Raw genomic sequence first — 20,168 nt, forward strand, 5'->3', positions numbered from 1 at the left:
TTTTTTCTGGGGAAAATCATCGTTTTGGATGCAAAAAATGAGTGAAAACCTGAAAACCTAACATTGCTCTGACACAATAGGAATGCAATGTCTAAGTTTACAGAAGATTGGGATTAAGTTTTAGCAGGTTATAGTTTGATATCAGGCATTGCCCAAGTAATGCTAGTTCTGAGATGTAAGGACATTAACAACAATAATATATTGCTTCTTTGAAATGATTTGCTTAGCTAAAGTATGCAAAATCTGTAACTCTGTTATGCATAACTATGTGCAGATCTAAGAGTCTGCTTGCAAAGATGTCAGAGAACTGTCAGGGTATCCCCTTGACGTAAAAGGTAATTAGTATAGAAATAATCTGTAGACATAAAGCACCTCAAGTGATAACAAGATCTGCAACCAAATAAAGGACAGAAAGAACTGACAATAGAAATCCGGATGTACAAATAAAGGCAAAAAATAACATAAACATATGCAACAGACATTACCTTGGAGAGCATTTGGATACAGATTATCTTAATCTGTTTTGCTGTGCAACAATTATTGCACAACAGACTCTGCTGTGGAAAAGTATATTGTTCTATTCTGTGCCACTCTTTTCTATTTAGCACCATATTCCTGGTTCCTCGTTTGACAACAAATCTTTACATAAAAGAGATTGGTGTCCTGGGTTTCAATACTTTGCAAACCTTTACTGATGGTAAAACCAACAGTGAAAACTTAATAGACAGCCACATTAGAAAACTCTGTAGCAAGTATTTTGGTGATTTTCTATTTATAATTATCCAAACAACACAGCAAATGTGAACAAATCACTGTCACCCTTGTAGAAAAGAAAGGCTGCTTTTCTAATTTAATGGCATTTCACACTTGTACAGAACTGGAAACAGATGACAATACAAAGGAAAGGGCTTCCGTAAATTGAGCCCTGGATACAAAGCTCCCAAAGGACCTCAGAATGTAGGACAGGTAGACCTCCTATATCCTTGTCTCAGGTCCCTGAAGTTGCAGGCAAGCACACTGCGTCATCTTTTTCTTCAGTAGATAAACAAGTTTTCTAATTCTAGGATGTAATCAGAAATCTTTTTTAATTTGCTACTTCATTCAGATACTCCATGTATCAATTTGTGTGCTTGTTTTTTTCCACGCCCCTTCCTCCCCACCTCCCACAAGATGATCAGCAATGTGATGCGCCGTGGACAGCAATTATCCCATGTTGTCATCTTAAACTCTTCTCACCTCTCTTGATACAAACTCCTAAATACCCCATCTTGTCCCTGCTCCACAGAGACAGGCACTTCTAAATGTGAATAGTCAGAACAATACACTGCACCTCAGATGTTCATCAGGTTTTGTACAATAGTCATACTTTTTACATTTCATCAGAAATACCCCTTTGATGCATACCAGCTTTACATAGGTGAGGATCTTCAGCAGAGCTTGCTCTGCACTCTAACAGTTTTCATGAATTCAATAAGGGACTGGGCTAACTCCTATGAATAAACTCACTCCAACATCAGGAGCTACTAAATACAAGGACGCCACCTGTGGCTCAGGGAGTTGCAGATCATTGGTGAGGTATCAATCCATGCTGTTTCCTGTTCTTCCCTAGGAATTTGCTCTCTGTGTCGAGGCAAGATGCTAGGCAGACCTCAGATTTGACCCAACACAACCATTCTTTTATTTTCACTTGCTTTGTTTCACCTTGCACTGACAATCAGAATAATTACAGCTGAATGTATATTCAGAACTTTCTCACGGTTAATGACATTAGATTAACAATATCCCAAACTACAGCAAAAAGTTTTATTTGAAAATCGTGGAAGAATAAGTTTGCATTTGACTTTTTGAATTTCTCCAGTCAACTATTCTAGGCCTCAAGATGATCTGATTCTTCATTTTCTTTATTGATAATTACAACTAATTTTCTTCTACCTAAAACAAATTCTTGTCATTACACAAGATTTATCCCAAGACCAGAATTTAGATAAATTCATTAATACATCTAGAAGTTTCCTTCTCTACTTTATACTTCGTTATATCTTTGTTAGCAAGTTTCTTTTTCACTGGGTAGCTCTATATACTCAGGTTCAACAAGATGCAGTATTGCATACATTACTGAAGATACATATGAGATGTACCATATATTATTTACCTGAAAGCAATTTCTCTTGTAAAAAGTTCTATCTGTTTAATCTGAAAACTTTTGTCTTTAATATCCCCAAATTCTACATCTTCATTTTTTTCTCAAAATATGTTTTGTAGCCTCAGACAATTAAAGCAGAATCTCTTCACAGGGAGACAAGAATGCCAGGCATAATCTGGGTGCCAGGTAGGAATGGGTCTATTTGTCTGTATGAGCAAATCCACACAAAGTCTTCCTACACCTCACATCCTGAAACACAGTATAGAGTGTAGCAGCCAGCTGCATCTATCTCACACATCTTCTCTGGGACGTTTTCCTGATTTGCTTCCTGAAACTTCAATGTTTGGACTGGTGAAGAAATGGGCATGCAGACACATGCAGCACTACCTTTTGGAAGAAATTATTTAGGAATGTCCTCTTTTGTACTTTACCATACAAAAAGTAATGTAATTCACATGGAACATCTAAATGATCCCAATTTCAACACCTTATACCATTATCTTAGTTAGGCAACAAGTCATTCTTTTTGGTTTGCATCCTAACAGACATGCCTGTTGCCTGTAGCTACTTGTACAATGGAAACCATACAAGAAAGAAAACAGTGAAACTGTTGTTACACAATAACACGTGGTACTTTTCTTTTTCCTCCCCGATTTCTTCCCCAATTTCTTACCTGTGAGGAGATTGGTTGTATGAACAAATGCTCTCCTCAAACCCTTTCATGTGAGTTTGCTCAGCCTCAAATATTTTTGTCAAAAAAGACTTGCTCTTCAAATTTAAAAAAAAAAAAAGCAAAGCACACCACTGCAAACCTTCAACATCAAGCATCTCACATGCGAACTGGCACAAGTAAGAATTACCTTTCTTTTCCAGGGCACACAGCACGCCTATGGCTTTGCACTGAGAGAACTGAATTCCCGGAGCTCCAAGATGAAGGCTAAAAATAACCCAGTATGTATTAATTTCAGGATTTTAAAGTATGGCTAATTAATATGCATAGGAAAGGCAAGGCGTGTGGTCACCAGGAGGGAGCACACACAGTCAGACTGCAAGGAAGAGGGTGGGGTGATATCCTGGCAGAGAGCCAAAGGAGAAATGAAAGAGAGAAGCTTGCTTTGAGGATAAAGGAGGTGCAAAGATAGTGTTTCAGAAGAGGCAGAAGCAGAGGGATGAAGCACTTTGCTACTGAAGTGGCAGAAGCAACACAGTGCAATCACAAAGGACAGGATCCTGTTAGAAGAGCCACAAGTACAGTAAAAAAAGCCTTTGGCGTTTTCAGAAGTGGTATCGGAACAGCTAGAGAGCTTGCTGCTACTAGAGAAGGTGGCAAAGTTAGGGCTTGGTGGCTCAGACTGTGTGTCACAGACTGAATTATGTGCTTTGGAAATAATTTGACACAGTAGCGAAGGAGGTCTATGCGTCTTGAGTCAGAAGCACCTTGTGAAGGTGGTGTACTGGGTATGGAGCACTGAACAAGATGCACAGGATGGCAGTCATGGCACACCGTGAAAACAAGGTACTGCACATGAGAAGTACGGGTGATGTCAGACAGCAGAGATGATCTACAGTTAATGTGAATCAGAAAGCAAATTTGGTTATTCCACAGGCAGTTCCGGTGAATTAAGATGTACAGGGGGAAATTAGTCACTTGGAGCAGATTTCTTTCATATCCATTTCCCAACAAACAACATTCATACAATTAAGACCTTCCTTTGAACGTAAGGACAAACTGACAAGTTAATTGCTGATTCGCTGGCTATTTGTTATCATGAAAAGCAAGGTTTTCAACCAAATACAGATTATTTAGTGTCACTGCTCATCTGCCTGCATCTTCTGACCTGATCACTAAGGATCTTGAATATGTTAGTGATCCAAATGTAACAAAATGGTAGGAAGCTCAAAGTTTTGTGAGATTTGGTGGCTTTCACAGTGGCACACAGAAGTAGACTCAAAATGTTGTAGGTTCAGTTTCATTTTGAGAAACACCTGAGCACCACAGTTACCTGTTAAAAGGAAGGGGTAGCATGTTTAATTTTGCAGTAGTAGGTTTTGAAACATGCTCGAGGTGACAAAGTCCCCAGAAGAGCTGCAGGGGAATGAAAAGCTACAACACCAACAAGCTTGTGAAACAGGATGAGTTTCACAGTCCAGTGCTACAGGAGGTTGCTAGTGGAGGCAAAGGACACAAGACCAACTTTTTCACTTAAAGACATTCTTTATTCAATCTTTTTTTCGTTTTTTTTTATATACAATATTATTTTTAATCTGTAAAAAGTACATATGCAGGATTCCAGGTCAGAGGCAGCCAGAAGGTTTCCACATCAAAAGAAAGACTCTTGCCCTTTTGTCATTTTGGAATAAAAGTAATCTGTCAAACAAAGCAAGAATAAAGGCAGAATGCAAAACCAACTTCCACCAAGCAATTAGGATTAAAGGCAACAATTCACCGTAATGAGCCAGGCTGCCTCTTTCGATTTCGGTGATTCTCAACTTTTCCAAGCAATTACAGAGCAGTTAGAATGGGCTGACAGCCGAAGCAGCTAGTGTTGATCATCTCTGCTACAGCTGTATGCACAGAACTTGCAACAGAGCTTTGACTTCCTCCTTGTATGGCAACCCAAGCCCTTGAGTCAGAAGACTGTTTCTCAGAATTCAAGAAGCAAAAGAGGGAAGGCTTAGGCTAAACAGATCTCTGAACTACAGTGTGGATCAAGAGCTTGCTTGCATTTTTCTCTGGTAACAAGAAGTCTCTTTGTAATTTGCCCCCTTAAAAACACGGACTACTTAGTAATGTATGTAACAGGCACAATTTGCCAAAAGCCTGTTACTACAGCCCTGAGATGCAAGCTGCCTCGTCATTTTCTGTGGGTGCTAGATTACACTGTTGATCCTTTCAGTGTTAATTCTGTTACCTACTTCTCCATTCAAACAAGGAAGAGTCACATTATGAAGGTTTGTAATATCATACATTTCCTCAAGGACAGAAGAGAGTATCACTGAGGACAGTCTGATACAGCTTAGTTATAAATCAATGAAACATATACTTTTAATCTTACAGGATGGTATTACAGGGAGCATGAAATTGCTTTCACTTTTCAAAACTCCAGATACTGGACATTCAAATCTCGTAGAGCTTCAGGTGAGAATCTCAGTGACTGAAAGGTAAAAGATGGTCTTTTAGCAAATTTGGAGTAGGGAGCTAAAGAAGCTTCAAAGGTGTGAATGCCACAGGGAATTACACTATCTGCTTTTCTCCTTATTCCAGCTTACTCAGAATATTGCACATTCTTTTTAAGCATTCCATTTTGTGGACCACATTGTGCAGCAAAATGAACACCCAGTATATCACTCAAAGGTTTTATTCTTAGAGGTCAAGGCTAAGACATTCACTTCTGGATTGCAGGACACACAAAGCTCCACAGTGGCCAGTGCATAAATTTGGCTTCTGTCAGGCTGTAAAGTGTTAGAAAAAAACGTACTGCTAGCAGATCCTGACCAATAGGCAAGTATATGTCTTGGATTCAGAAAAGAACTCAGCATCCTTGTTTTGACTGCATGCAAGCAGGACATAGACAATTCTGGGGTTTCCAGGCTCTTGCCCAAATCCAGTGTGCCAAAAATGTCCTTTACTTCATCCTGTAAGAGGAGAAGGCATTGCAGAAATTGCTAAAATGGGACATCTACCTAAAGAAAATGAGGACTGTTTTGTTAGAGAATACAGTGCAAGACTCAGAAACAACTAGGACTAGAAAGTCATTTTGTGCTTAAATTTATACTCTACCTTCATGAAAGTATGTAAGACAGAAGCAACAGAATGAAAGCGGTTATACTCTACCTATACCTTATATACCCAGAGGGAAAACTGAGGGAAAACCCAGAGTCTGAACTGTGGGCCACACATAACTCCATTATGCAGATCAAAACCTCCTTCTTTGTGAAGGACTCTGACTAAGGGCATGTCACTTAGACAGAAGTTTCCATATCCATGCTTAGTGTCTACACATGCCTCACTGAAAATCCTCCAAACTTTCAACTTGCTCTAGATAATCTCAAGATGGAGAGATTTATGAGTGACATAGCAGTAAGTCCATAAAACACATTATTTTGAATAGACTATGGAGATCTGTAGCTTCTGTAGGAAAAGGAAAGTTTGCCTTTTAAAGAGTGCTGGAGTAGACACTGACAAACTTTGGGCTAACTGGAAAACAAGAAACAAATGTCCTTTATTTGGTACCTGCTGCTTGTCTACACAAAGAAGAAATAGCAGTACTGTACATTTGCTTTGAGAAAAATACCATCCCATAACATGAAATGGCTTAGGTCCTCAATTCAAGCATTCTTGTGGCAGCGAATTAACACACTGGGATTCATGGAGGAATTAATTTGAATAGTAACTCTTCACATGAGGGGTGTGGCAGAGCATCCAAAAATGGTAAGAAATTTGCTGTTTCTGGGACTCCGACAGAATTTTGTCTCTGAACAGACTGGCAGCCATTCTACATCTGCATTTATCAGGAGGTGTATGATGACAGCCTAGGATAGAAAGTGCCTTTTCTCTCACTCTTTAAAAAAAAAACAAGAAAAAACAACAGAGGAATCTATCTTTCCTATTTCTCCTTGGTACCTAGAGAGATTAGCAGAAATTAATGTGTGACCAATAAGAAGAAACCATTTACTAAGATACTTCTCACTTAACAATTGCTTGAATCAGTATTATTTACTACATCAATTACTTTATCAGCTCTCAAATTATTTTTAAGATACTGCTGCAAATTACAGTAACTAAGTAATTGGTATGAAGGTAAAAATGTTGAGATCAGATTGTTTTCTAAGGTCTATTTCTTCCTCCTCTTAAACCAAAGTGACAGTCTGGAGGACAGTGTCTGAAAGTAATAATCACATGACCTAGGAAAAAACGCTATGTGTAAATTACTGTCAAAGAGAAGTGAGGAAAAATACCATAGGAAATCCTATTTCAATGTAGAGTCAGAAAAACTATAATGTGATATTGGGAAAAGGTTTTTATATATGAAATTTCATATATAAACATCCTTGAGGGGGAGAGAGGGTACTCAGTCTCTTTAGACATGGTGCTGCACTGCTGTAGTTCACTAAAGACAATTCTTTCACTCACTTGAGTTTGAAAAGACAATCAGAATTTTTGAAAGATTCAACCCATGCACAAATTAGGAGGGAAAGAAGCACCTCACTGCTCTTTTCCAGCACACATGCCAGTCACCGTGGCAAAAGGATGTGAGACCTATAAAGGGGAGTAAAAATAATTATGTAAGCTGTAAGGATTCTGGAACAACACTAAAAAAAAAATATCAATCAATGAAGAGATACTTGAAAAAGCTAAATTTCTTTTAGGAAAAATTGTGAAGACTGAGGCTCAACTGTCCAGACAAGTTTCAAAGTATTTGAACTACTCCAGCCTTCGAGTACTCAAGGGGAAAAAGAAAAAAAAAGGAAACAGCATCTAATTTCTTATCAACTAATTGAAGAGAATCTGCAGTTTCTTTTTCCACTCATGTGTAAGAGATGTTATGTTGTTTTCAAAGACAATCATTTTGGCTTTGCACTGTTGCAGGTCACCCAAACGGAAAGGAGTTTTCTAGACTAAATCAAAGGCAGTTTTTGGCTTCTGTCATACACAGAAATACGATAAGATAGGATTTCAAACCTTCAAATAAGGTTCTGTGAATATTATCCAAAGAGTGAAATTAATTTTTAGGAAAAATCCAGATTGCATGGAAAAACATAAAACAACAAACTCCTGCTGCTTAGCTGAAGGGAAGCATTTTTAAATGTCGTATCCTATACCTTGCTATATAAATTATGAGACTGTTTTTCTCAAATTTTTATCTCTGCAAATTTGGCTAGAAGAAACAAGAAAAACAAGAGAATGTGGACTTTCCACTTGATGGGATTTGCAAAGAAAGAACGCTTAGTCTCTTATCCCACCCCAGTGTTATGCTCCACACTCTAACCACAACTTGCAAAATGAGCTAAGCCTTTGTTGTTGACAGCAAACTACAAACCAAATGCTTATTCATTGCTTTTTTGAGTGTGAACATACAACACAGAATTTTCAACACTGCTTTGAAAAGGGAAAATGAAAAAGTAATAGTTTTTATAGTTTAGTTTTAATAGTTTGAAGGTCCCAAGAATGGCTGCCAGTCTGGGCAAACTGATGTTCCTTAGAAAATTCAGACAGATACAGAAAAAAATTCAAATCCTGACGCTGCTGGTGCAGTGATGTTGCTTTTTGTTGTTGCTTTGTTCATGCCATCATCAAACAAAAATAAAAGAAAAAAAATCAAAGTATTTGGAACCCACCCGATCTGAAGAGATGACTGGTGCGCTGTGCCTTACAACAGCCAACAGCAGCAGCTGCAAGTTCCTGTCCCTAAACAGGAAAGCCTCTTCTTCCTCACGCTGCTGCATTTATTTTAGACAGTAGATTCCATTTCTTGCTAGGGTTCAAAGCACTTGAAGTCTCTGTCCTGCAAATACCACACCTGTGTTTTGGTCATATATAAAACAGAACTTTGTTTCAGTTTTACTCATCTATATGTCGAAGAGCTTTGTTTCTCACGCCTGTACTTGACTCAGAGATCAAGATTTATCAAGCGTCCATCTCCTCTCCTGCTTAAAGTCTCAGTTGATCCATGTAAACAAAACAGCTGAAAAGTCTCTCTTCCTCTTCTTAGAGCTGATTTTATCGATAAGCAGGATTTCCTGAAAGTGTGGTGTTTGCTAAATGTAAAACAGGCAGGGGATGAGCTTCTGTGTTAAAAACCCAGTTGTCTAATGGGAGAAGGTCATCGTTGGAGAAAAGCAGATACAAATACCTAGATATCAATACAGAGAAGAAAAATGGTGGGTATTACAGTTGAGCAACAGACACTGGGGCACCATAGCCCCACCAGTCAACAGCTAAAGCCATAAACAAGTTATTTGCTTTCAATCTTTTTATAGCACTCATACAACTTTCCCCATTATAATGGTCTTAAGAGTCATTTTTATTGCAGTCAAGCCCTGCAATGAAAAATTTGTTACAAAGACAACATTTTACTTTTTCCAAGTAATTCTATTTTTCAAGACTCCTTTCCAAGGCTTATAATATAATACAAACATCAAGACATCAAGCACAAGGATTTTGAAGGCTGGGGAGCAGAGCAGAAGTAGACAAAAAATTGGTTTCAATAGAGCAAACCCACTTGGAAATGACTATTCCATTCAAATCAAATCAAATCAAATCAAATATTTAGAGGAAGCACGAAAGAAGCCACTAAGCCATGCCAGATATTTGATTTGTCATCACCATGCGGGGCAGTCATCATCAGCTTCTGGCAGGAGGAAATGTGCCAATATGCTTGCAGAGAAGATTCATAATGTTGTACATTAAAAAGCAACACAGCGCAAATAAAGCATGTAATGACGTTACATTTCTGGACATATGTGTAAAGATTATCTCTTGGTTTTCCTTTTCTCCTAATACACAGTTTTGAATGTGGTTATGCTATCATTGTAAGAGGACACTGGCAGCAGAGATCTTTGTCTTGTTTGTCTTCCTAACTCAAATGCTATAATTCCAAAGGCAGTTCCCTTCTTCCAGAAAACCTGCAAACCATGCAAGCTAAGCTTAACATCACTGGCTTATAGGACCTCTCAAATTCTGTTTCAGCTTAATTTCCTGCTATTCAGCCAGTGTCAGGTCTTGCAGCACAGGACAAGAAAGAGTTGTCACTTCCCTCAGTGGGCTTTGTCACACCCAGAATGTGAGCACATATTGCTCTGTATTCGCTATAAATCAGATGCTCGTATTCCCACTGTCTACAGTGAAATGTCACTGCTTGTCCTTCAGAACATCCAGTTACTGAGTGACACATCAGTGAACTTTCAGATCTCCTTTTGATGAAAGATCTAGGCAGGATTCTGACAATACTTCAAAGGTCAGTTCTGTCACCACAGAAGTCCCATAGGAGCAGACTTCATTCTCTCTCTGATTTGGCTTTTATAGGTAGATGGATGACACAGAATCAGCTCCTCAAGAAGCCCTGTGTAACTAGCAGGACCTGTTTGAAATGCTGAGTCTCTCTTTGGGAGTATAGCTTTTAGGCTGCAGAAAATTAACTCAAAGGAGTAAATAAATAAATACAATTAACAAAGATAACAGAAGAGGCAGCAGTGCTCACTTTCTTTTTGTAATGGTAATAAAGGGAAACAAAGTATTGTGACCATTGAGAGGACTTTAGGGATTATTCAACTGCAGGACACAACAGCCATATCCTTCTCTCAGATGGAGTGAACTTGGAGTCCTTTCACACAAGTGAGATACCGCATGGTGCCTAAAGTAGGCATCAGCTCTGCCACTGGATCTATTTTTTCCCTATGCATTTTGAGCTCCCAGTAGCTCAAACAAATCTTCTCTGTCAGAAATTGTTGCTAAAACCTAGTAAATACTGTAAAATAACAAACATTATTACAGTTTTTAATAACAAAAAATAATCATTTCACTCTGAAAAACCTACAAGCCATACTAGGCTGACACATTATTACAATTTTTTTTGTTTTTATTCTTGTTTTTGTTATTGTTCTTCATATCAATGAGTTGTAAAGACAGAAAGGCCACCTGAATGAGTCCTCACTGCTGACAGGTTTTTGCAACAACATATGTACTATCCCTTCCATCACATGTTGGCATGGATACATAAGCAGAGACAACAGTCTTCTAATAGCATCTTTGGCCTCATTCACATTCACACAGCCAAACGGTTTCTGTCCATGGTTTCTGAACCAATGTTCTGCAAACTGTTATGCAGGAGTGAAAAAGGAGCAGGGAATAATAGCCAACTCAGGCACTTTTCTTCCAGAAGTAACAATTCACAAGATTTCAGGAAGATACCCTACATTAAACACTGGTAGATTTCAATGCTAGAAGTGCATTGCCAAGTTCACTGATATGAGTGTCAAGAAATAATTACACCCTGGAGACACTGCTTTATGGGAGAAACCCCAGTGTGATCACAACTATGAGACAAAAGAGTGCTCTTGACAGCAAGTTTGCATCATAATGGAAGAGATGAGTAGCGATGATAAGCTGGCTCAGGCCTAAAAAGCGATCTCTTAATAATAGTCTCCTTTACATATTCTTAACTTTATATGTATTTCTTACTGTAAGCAACAACTCCGTAAGTTAAAGGTTGTTGAATATTCTAGCATAGTACAGAATAACTTTTTTTTGTTATTGAAAAGAAACTTCAGACACTTGACCTTGAACTAACTTTACAGTTGAGCGCATGAGCCCCTGCATAACCGACTGAAGATGTTCTGCTGACTCGACTGAATTAAAAAAATATTTTCAATATTCTAAAATTGGAAGTACATAAAAGACTATAAAATATGCCTGATATTCTTGCTTCCAACAAAAAACATTCTAGAAAGGCATGCTGTAGGAGAAATACAGAAAAATAATTCAAGGGCACAGAGGATGTTTTTTCAAATTTACTCCTTTGCAGTGGTACATACAGGAGAAACAGGTTCTACAATAGCAGAGTATATACAGCATGCACTTGTATAAAATATGTCACTGCATCTAAAAAATGTCTTTTGCAAAGAGTGTTTTCTAAAAAAGAGATACCTTTCCCCTATTGTGATGCCAGAAATCAAATTGAAGTCTTAAAAATGAACACTCCCTCAGCATTAGCCTCTTGTATTAGAAAATCTATTCGTATTTTCTTTTGAGAAAATAGGCTGACCTTGGACCTGAAAGCTGGGGGAAAAAAAAGAAAGACCAAACCACCCTGGAAATGACAAGAGATTATTTGTTTAGTCAACATATTCTTGTAGAACTACATGCTAGGTTTTACAGGAATATGCAAGAGTGAAAACAGCTTACTTCAATGTTTCAGCAAGGAAAAAACTCTGCTGTACGTCGTCATATGTAGGAGATGATGAGTAGACATCCTTGACGCCAGAGAAGCCACCACTAACTCGGCAATACTTGTCAATTGCCTGCAGAAGGGGAGGTAAAAAAAAAAAAGAAAAAGGGAATTAAATTAGTAAAATAAAATTTGAAAACACTGAAATAACAGGATTGATCAGCAAAGGAGGAAATTCTTTCCATTCTGCATAATTTAGTCACATCAGACTATCACAGATGATGCTGTGGATTGGGAAAATAAGTAAATAAATGAAGACTGGACACATACAAAAGTAAAATCCTTCCAAGGCTACTAAAGACATTTGGCAAACCGCTAGAAGTTAGAAAAAGGTATTCTGGGGAAGGATTTCCTTGGTACTCACTGTTCACTGATACTGATGGGAGGACACAGACTCAGCAGACTTCAGCTTTAAGCTTGGCATAGCTGCTTGTAAGTAACACTGTGTAGAACATTCATCGCTCAATTAACGTAACATGGGTTATAGGGAGTGTAGGAAGACGACAAACGCTCCTGGGTTTTGCAGCTGGAAGAGTTTGAAGAATTACAGGACTGTGACTTGTAACTAGTCATAGAGACTTTCTGAAGGTAGGGATTAAATACAGTACTAATATTCAGGGAAGCACTGATTTCACCTTACATACTCTTCCAGCTACTTCTTTCTCCACACATTTCCACCCCCTATAAGTGCTTCTCTCTTTCCCCCTTATACAGTTGAAACTCAAAGCAGCTCGTGTACCAGACTTCAAAGCAGTTCTTTATGTTTAAAGCATCAACTTTAAACCAATCAGCATTTCAGGCAGAGAGGGGCCAATGGATTTTGGATTCATAAACCAGCTTGCTAATCAGCTCCAACACAGTACAGCAAAGATCACACTGGAAGAGGAGACTGGGAAGAATGCATCAGTAGTGCAGAGCACCTCCTTGCACTCATCATTTGGCTGACAAACATAATCTTACACCATGCCAGGATATCAGCCACTAAAACCAGCCCCAAAGCTATGACAATGAAATGATTCACAAATTGTTTCTGCCTCCCCACTGTTTTGGTGGTATGTCCTCAGCAGATAGTTGCTCTTTGAACAGCTATTTTATAGATTCATGTGGGGACCAAAAAGGTAAAGTGATGAAGGAAACTGCTTGGCTTAGGCTATCTGTCATTACCAACTACTGAACACAGCTACCTGTAATCTGTGACTTGGCCCATTAGTTTGCACGAAGCTTCTCTCCACACAGCTCTAGGCCTGGATTTCCTCTGTTTCTTAGCGAATGTAATTCATGATGTATTTCCTTATTTTAAGTGAAGCTTCCTTCACTTTTAGTTTTGGATGGAAACATTTCCTTTTTTGTTGGAGTTTGAGCAGCTGAGAAGGAAGTGTCTGTATGAATTCTGTTCTGATCTGGTTACTGTTGCAATCCAGGACTATACTGAGACTACTCACATTTTAAGATACAGGTTGACCAAGTTCTTTCTACATCTGGAGATAAAATTGTATCCAAGAGTATCAAACTCATGACAATCTCTTTGCATGTTCTTACACATCACAAGTAATGCTGGCTACTGCATGGTAGCCAAAGGGAGGGGAAAAAAAGGAAAAAATGAATTTCTTGACTTCTGAAGAAATAATGCACACGCAGGTTACAGAACTATTTCCTCATTCCTCCTTGCAAGACCTACAAGCCACTAGGCAAGTGTCATACAAATAAACATGAGCTAAAGCACTTTGGGTTTCTACGTAGGAAATAACCTGCATCCTCTTGCAACTATTTTAATTTTTTTAATAATAGCGCAGAACGCATCCTTGTCTGGGTGGAGAATGTTTGGCCAGTTGCAATTCTGCCACCATCAAACTATGCTCAGATAGGAGAACCTTGCCCAGGATAACCTCACAATGCTCAGTAAATCCAAAGTCAAGGTCTTGCACCTGGGTGAAAGCAACATGCAATGCCAATATAAACTGGAGGATGAAAGGATTGAGTGCAGCCCTGCTGAAAAGGACCTGGGGGCATGGGAGGATGGGAGCTGGACATGAGTCAGCCATGTGCCCTCACAGTCCAGAAAGCCAACTGTATCTTGGGCTGCATCAAAGGAAGTGTGGCCAGCAGGGTAATGGAGGTGATCCTGCTCCTCTATTCTGTGCTGGCAAGACCTCACCTGGAGTACTGTGTCCAGATGTGGAGTCTTCGGTACAGGAGAGATGTGGACCTGTTGGAGTGTGTCCAGAGAAGGGCCACAAAATGATTCACAGAATGGAACACCTCTCCTAACAACAGCAGGCTGAGAGAGCTGGGGCTGTTCAGACCGGAGAAAAGAAGGCTCTGAGAAGACCTTATAGTGGCCTTTCAATATCTAAAGGGGGAGCTACAGGAAAGAAATGGGACAGACTCTTCAGCAGGGTCTGTATGGTGACAGAACAAAGGGAAATGGTTTCAAGCTTAAAGAGGGGAGATTTAGGCTGCGTATGAGGAAAAAGACTTTTATAGTGAGAGCAGTAAGGCACTGGAACAGGTTGCCCAGAGATGTGATCGATGCCCATCCCTAGAGAATTCCAAGGTGAGGCTGGAACAGGCACTGGGCAACCTGATCTAACTGTTCATGTCTCTGTTCATTGCAGGACAGTTGGACTAGATGGCCCTCAGAGGTCCCTTCCAACCTAGAATACAAGGAATCTGTGATTCTATGTTCAGGTCTTTTATACCACACTCTTTAGCCTGATATTGACAGCTGAATAATTATATCAGGTACCAAAGCAGGGGGTTCTGATCTGTCAGAGAGATAGAATCAGGGTCCCATTCACTATGAAAATTGGGGTGTTTTATAATTTCTGATGGCCATATCCCAATTACTTGTCATGTTACCATTCCTCCCCCTTCTAATAATCTCCCCCGTGGTGCAAGCAGTCTGCACAATTTTGGCCCAACCTGCACTTCCCAAGGCCAACTTACCATGTGGATTCCAGGTTCTAAGTTCTCAGGGGCAAGAAGCAGAACACTGCATATTGTTCCAACTTGGGATTTCAATCGTATATCATTTCCCTTAATTTGGATCCTAAGCAGTGAGGCCCAAGTTGTTTGTAACATGCAGTGTGCTGGTCTGCCATCTCTGAGTCTTTCATTCATGTCTCTCAGCATGTAGTCTCTTAGTCCACCCCTGCAAGGACTGAGAATCAGACTTCAGAGTGGCCTTAGAATGCCATTATACTGCTATACCAGGCCTGCTCCCATCAGATTACAAGGCAGATGGAATCACCATTTGATGCTATTTTCTTCAGCCCACTTTTGTACTGTTGTTCACTGGTCACTTTGGATGACTTGAGGAGTCCTGTATGTTACCATTCATTTAGTTAATAACTTGATCATATAGGCTTGATTTGCTTTTAGCACTGGATAGTCCTGCACTAATCCACTTATTGTGTCAACGTAGTTCAAGGCACATCTGTCCCTTCAGACTGAGGGAGGGGGCCTACATAGAAGACCTGCAATCAGTACAAGGGATGATGCCCTTCAGTGTGATGCACTGTTGTTTCTGGCAAAGGTCTCACTTACACCCTGGAGTATGCTTCTCATTCTTGACATGCCTGGGCAATATCTGAATTCGAATGGGCAGCCCCCACGCTTTTACTGCTTCCTGTGTTGTCTCCTGTCCAGTAGATCACAACGGGGCAATGTTATCTGCTGGCAGACCTAGCCACCTTATCTGAGCTAATGTACTGGCTCTACCATTCCCTGGTGATTGCATGGGTGTATACTGTTTGTTGCCACATTCCAGATATCAAACCACATGTCTCTGCCTCAGATTGGTCGGATGTGGATATTTCGATCCTGAGTGGCTCACTGAGCAATCCAAAGTGTAAGTCCTCGGAAGACTGCCCATCTATCTGTGCAGATGTACAATGCACAGTCACTCAGTTCCTGGGTTATAAACAAGCTATGCCTTTCTTCTGCTCCATGCCAAAGCTGAGATCAGAAACCAATTGGATTAAGATCAGAAACCAGGATAGAAACCTGATGCTACCACAAATCCCAGCCAAACCTTTCCCAGTTTATGTGTACATTTAATTCAGCAGATAGGGCGAGATCAAATACACAAAATGCCTCTCAAAGTGTCCTCACAGATGGTTTCCCTCATACCTTGCTCCCAGATGCAGTTCTGGAGCTCTTCCATAGAATTCCATAAACCACAATGGGTGGGTGTATCTGGTTTATTAGGCCACATTAGCTGACAGCCTACCATAATCCACACTGAGTTAAGGAATGATTTTCCTCATTGTGTATGATAGTGTTATATGGTCTTTGCCTTAGTACTGGCTGTGTCAAAACAGAGGCCAGTTTGAAATTTCTCATTTATCATGACACTTTTGGCTCCCATACCTCATAGTCTCAACAGCTAGGCCAGGATACTTTCCCTTGGCCTTTGCTGGAATCGCTGGACCAAGTCCACCAATTCAATGTCCATACATGGGTATGCAGTAACATGCGTCATAGATTGGGGAGGAAGCTACTCTTTGGGTGGTACCTCCTTAGGTCTTTCTTGGATTTTCTTGTTTTTTTTTTTAGTGACTACTGGCTGAATTTCTAGAAGGTCCAGTTCTACCACAGCCTCTAGTTCAGATTTTTTAGAATTCTCTTTTCCAACATTGTCAGGGCCATAGGGGTCTGACTGCTTGGGGTCCTCTTCATTCGTGAGAAGCAAGACCCTGATAAGGCCCAATCACTGGTTCAGGCCAAGTCCTACTGGTTCCCATACACTTGACAAAACGATGCTAATTTTTACTGCACCTTAGGTCACATGGTAGTCCTAGAGGACTGGAAGAGTATCAAAGCAACGCTATTATTCAGAGGCACTGGCAAGCTGACTGGATAAATATAGGGTATCAGATCTAAATTCCAAACAATTTTGGAAACACAAATAAATGCATATAAAAGAACAAAAGGACAACTGACACTGGTAAGTATGGTTTTACAGAAACCATCATTCTCAGCAAACTTGTAGACTTCAAAGAATGAAATCAAAGTAGTAAAGTAGTAGAAAGTAGTAAAGGAAACTGCAAAGGTATAAGAAATGTTTTTAAAGCAATTGACATGGTATCATAACACATAATGATAGGAAGAAAATAGCACTATACCTTACCAATATCATTATCTTAGTTAAAAACCAACCAATAGTAATTTAACAGTGAACTGGAAATGTGGACCCATCACTGGATATGTTGCTTTTCACAGAGATTCAACAAGGGGTCACACTTTAATTTTCACTAAATCACTGCATAGCTGCTGCTGGCAAATATGATATGTAGGTGAATAACAGCAGTCAGTGTAATCTGGGGGTAACTGGAGCCCTAACAAAATGAGTGTTGTATGGCCAGATACAAAATCTTAGACCTAGAAATAAAGATTGGGAGTACAAAACCAGATTAGTCTGGAAAGTAGACATTTAAAAGAATCCAATGGCCACCAGAGACAAGTTAATATGAGTTCCTCCTAGGATGTTGAGACAGGTACACACACAGGAGTAGCAAACAGAAGCAGGCATGTAGTTTTAATTTTGCATAAGGCTGTAGGTAAAGACAAAAACTGGAATGCACCATTTCAGATTTCATTTTTAAAAAAGCAGGATGAACACCTGAGGTGGGTGCAGGAACACAGGCCATATGAGGAGAGGCTGAAGGAGCTGGGAATGTTCAGCCTGGAGAAGAGGAGGCTCAGAGGAGACCTCATTGCTCTCTATAACTTCCTGAAGGGAGGTTATAGTGAGCTGGGAGTTGGCCTCTTCTCTCGTGTCATTAGTGACAGGACCAGAAGGAATGATTTCAAGCTACAGCAGGGGAGATTCAAGCTGGATATTAGGAAGTATTACTTTTCAGGAAAGGTGGTCAGGCACTGGAATGGACTGCCCAGGGAGGTGGTGGAGTCGCTGACCCTGGGGGTGTTCAAGGAAAGACTGGATGTTGTGTTGAGGGACATGGTTTAGTGGGAGCTATTGGTAATAGGTGAACGGTTGGACTGGATGATCTTTTAAGTCTTTTCCAACCTTGGTGATTCTATTTGGAGAAAATGGTTTACAGCAGGAGAAAGTACAGTTTGTTAAGACAATCCAGTAGGCTTATTATAATCTGAAAACTGGAAAGGAACCAAGGGCAATAAAACATTTTTATATGGTACAGAGAGTCATAGGAAAGTTCAATGATTGACATATAGAACTAGAAAAATTCAAATGGGAAATAAAGCATATCTTTTTAACAGCATAAGTAATTAAATTATGCAACAAACTACCAGAGGAATTAGATTTTCCACTTATTCTGATCAGTAGTAGAACAGAAAAATATGCAATACTGTACTCATGCCAAATACATATCTCTGGGCTCAAAAACGATGCCATGTGAAATTTCAGGGCCTGTGACAAGATCAAGGTTTTTTTGGAACTAAAATTGTAGTTGCCTCTAGACTAGATCCCAGTTCTCTCAGTCCTTCTGAGGACAGGCAGGTATGCATCAATTCAAAGAAGCAAGTAAAGAAGACCACCAAGAACAAACATTAGGTTCAATGGAACAAAAAAAAAGGAGAAAAAAAAAAAAGTTTCACATTCTGAAACAAAATTCATTTTGAGCTCTGCAGAGAAGGACCTGGGTGTCCCGGTGAACAACAGGTTGGCCATGAACCAGCAGTGTACCCTCGTGGCCAAGAAGGCAAATGGTGTCCTGGGGTTCATGAAGAAGAGCATAGCCAGCAGGTCGACAGAGGTGATCCTTTTCCACTACACTGCCCTGGTGAGGCCACATTTGGAGCACTGTGCCCAGTTCTGGGCTCCACAGTTCAAGAAAGACAGGGAACTACTGGAAATAGTCCAGTAGAGGGCCACAAAGACAATTAAGGGCCTGGAGTGTCTTTTTTCTTTTTTTAAGGAAAGGCTGAGAGACCTGTGACTGTTCAGCCTGGAGGAGACTGGGAAGGCATTTCGTCATTGTTTATAAATACCTAATGCATGGGAATCAAGTGAATATGGCCAGATTCATTTCAACAGCACCCAGCAACAGGACAAGGGGCACAAATTGGCACATAGAAAGTTCCATCTGAAAATGAAGAAAAACTTCTTTACTTTGAGGGTCACAGAGCACTGGAACAGGCTGTCCAGAGAAATCCTGGAGTCTCCTTTGGAGATATTCAAAACCCATCTCGATGCTTTCCTGTGTTATCTACTCTAGGGAACCTGCTTTAGCAGGTAGGCTGGAATAGGAGATCTCCAGAGGTCCCTTCTGACCCCCTACAGTTCTGTTGTTTTCCCCTGAAGTGCAAAGCATGAATTAAAATTCTTATGAGAAAAAAAAATTGCCATGAGAACTATAATACAGATTTCAAAGTATATTCAGTGGTCAAAAGGCAACAGAAAAGTGAATAAAGGCTGTGTTACACAAAAGCAGCAAGCTAACCGCTCTGCGTATTATACCAGATTACTTACAAATGGAGGAACAAGCACAGCCAGAATTGTGTGTGGCATGGAAGCAGAGAAAGCAGTGAGTAGGTGTGAGGAGTAAACACAAGAATTTATTATCTCTATGCAGGGAACAGAAAACCCTGGGAGCAGAAAACTTCCCAAGCTCCTCTGTTAGTATGATGGTGAGGGAAAGAAAAACTAATTGTGGGAGGGAGAGGGAAAAAAAAAACTAATTGTGGGAGGGAGAGGTAAACAAAAACATTTACGATGAGTTCAAAAACATTCTACAGTTATATCGAATAAAGAACTACTGAGGAAGTAAGCAGAAAAAGGCACTCTATAAGGACAGAGAAAGATATACACATGGGGTGCTTGATTTACACAACTTCAATGCAGATGCCTTAAGATAAAATAAAATCCTACCCTGCACATACATAAATCTGGAGACAGAGGAAGAGGAAGGGTTTTGTTTGAAAGCGTTAGGAGTAATGAAAATATGAGAGCAAGATGGAGAAAAAGCTCTGCACTGTACTATAAAGACAGATCCTATCTTGAAAAATTTTGTATTTGTTTATTCTTTAACTTACTACAAAGGTCATAATCTCATCTTGGATCACAAGCCAGAGCTTCTGACAAGAGCTGGTGT

At 39.8% G+C, this 20,168-nt stretch overlaps 1 protein-coding gene across 3 annotated transcripts in view; it reads right to left on the reverse strand.

Annotated features, from left to right (window-relative positions):
• Positions 1-4,338: 4,338 nt before the first annotated feature.
• The window catches only part of MAN1A2 (mannosidase alpha class 1A member 2), a 132,143-nt gene continuing 116,313 nt past the window's right edge, over positions 4,339-20,168 (reverse strand). Inside the window, exons 12-14 of one of the 3 annotated variants that reach the window (XR_795100.2) lie at positions 12,048-12,163; positions 8,483-8,997; positions 4,339-5,779 (exon numbers count right to left, since the gene is read on the reverse strand). Coding sequence is in view for 1 of the 3 variants with exons in the window: in XM_010718173.2 (XP_010716475.1) it covers positions 8,865-8,997; positions 12,048-12,163 (249 nt within the window). In the remaining 2 variants the exon portion in view is untranslated. Of the gene's footprint in view, positions 8,998-12,047; positions 12,164-20,168 lie in introns of all 3 variants that reach the window. The other 2 variants (XR_002117709.1, XM_010718173.2) reach the window with 2 other exon arrangements.

The sequence above is a fragment of the Meleagris gallopavo genome, chromosome 1 (assembly GCF_000146605.3).
Source record: "Meleagris gallopavo isolate NT-WF06-2002-E0010 breed Aviagen turkey brand Nicholas breeding stock chromosome 1, Turkey_5.1, whole genome shotgun sequence".
Taxonomy (NCBI): Eukaryota; Metazoa; Chordata; class Aves; order Galliformes; family Phasianidae; genus Meleagris; species Meleagris gallopavo.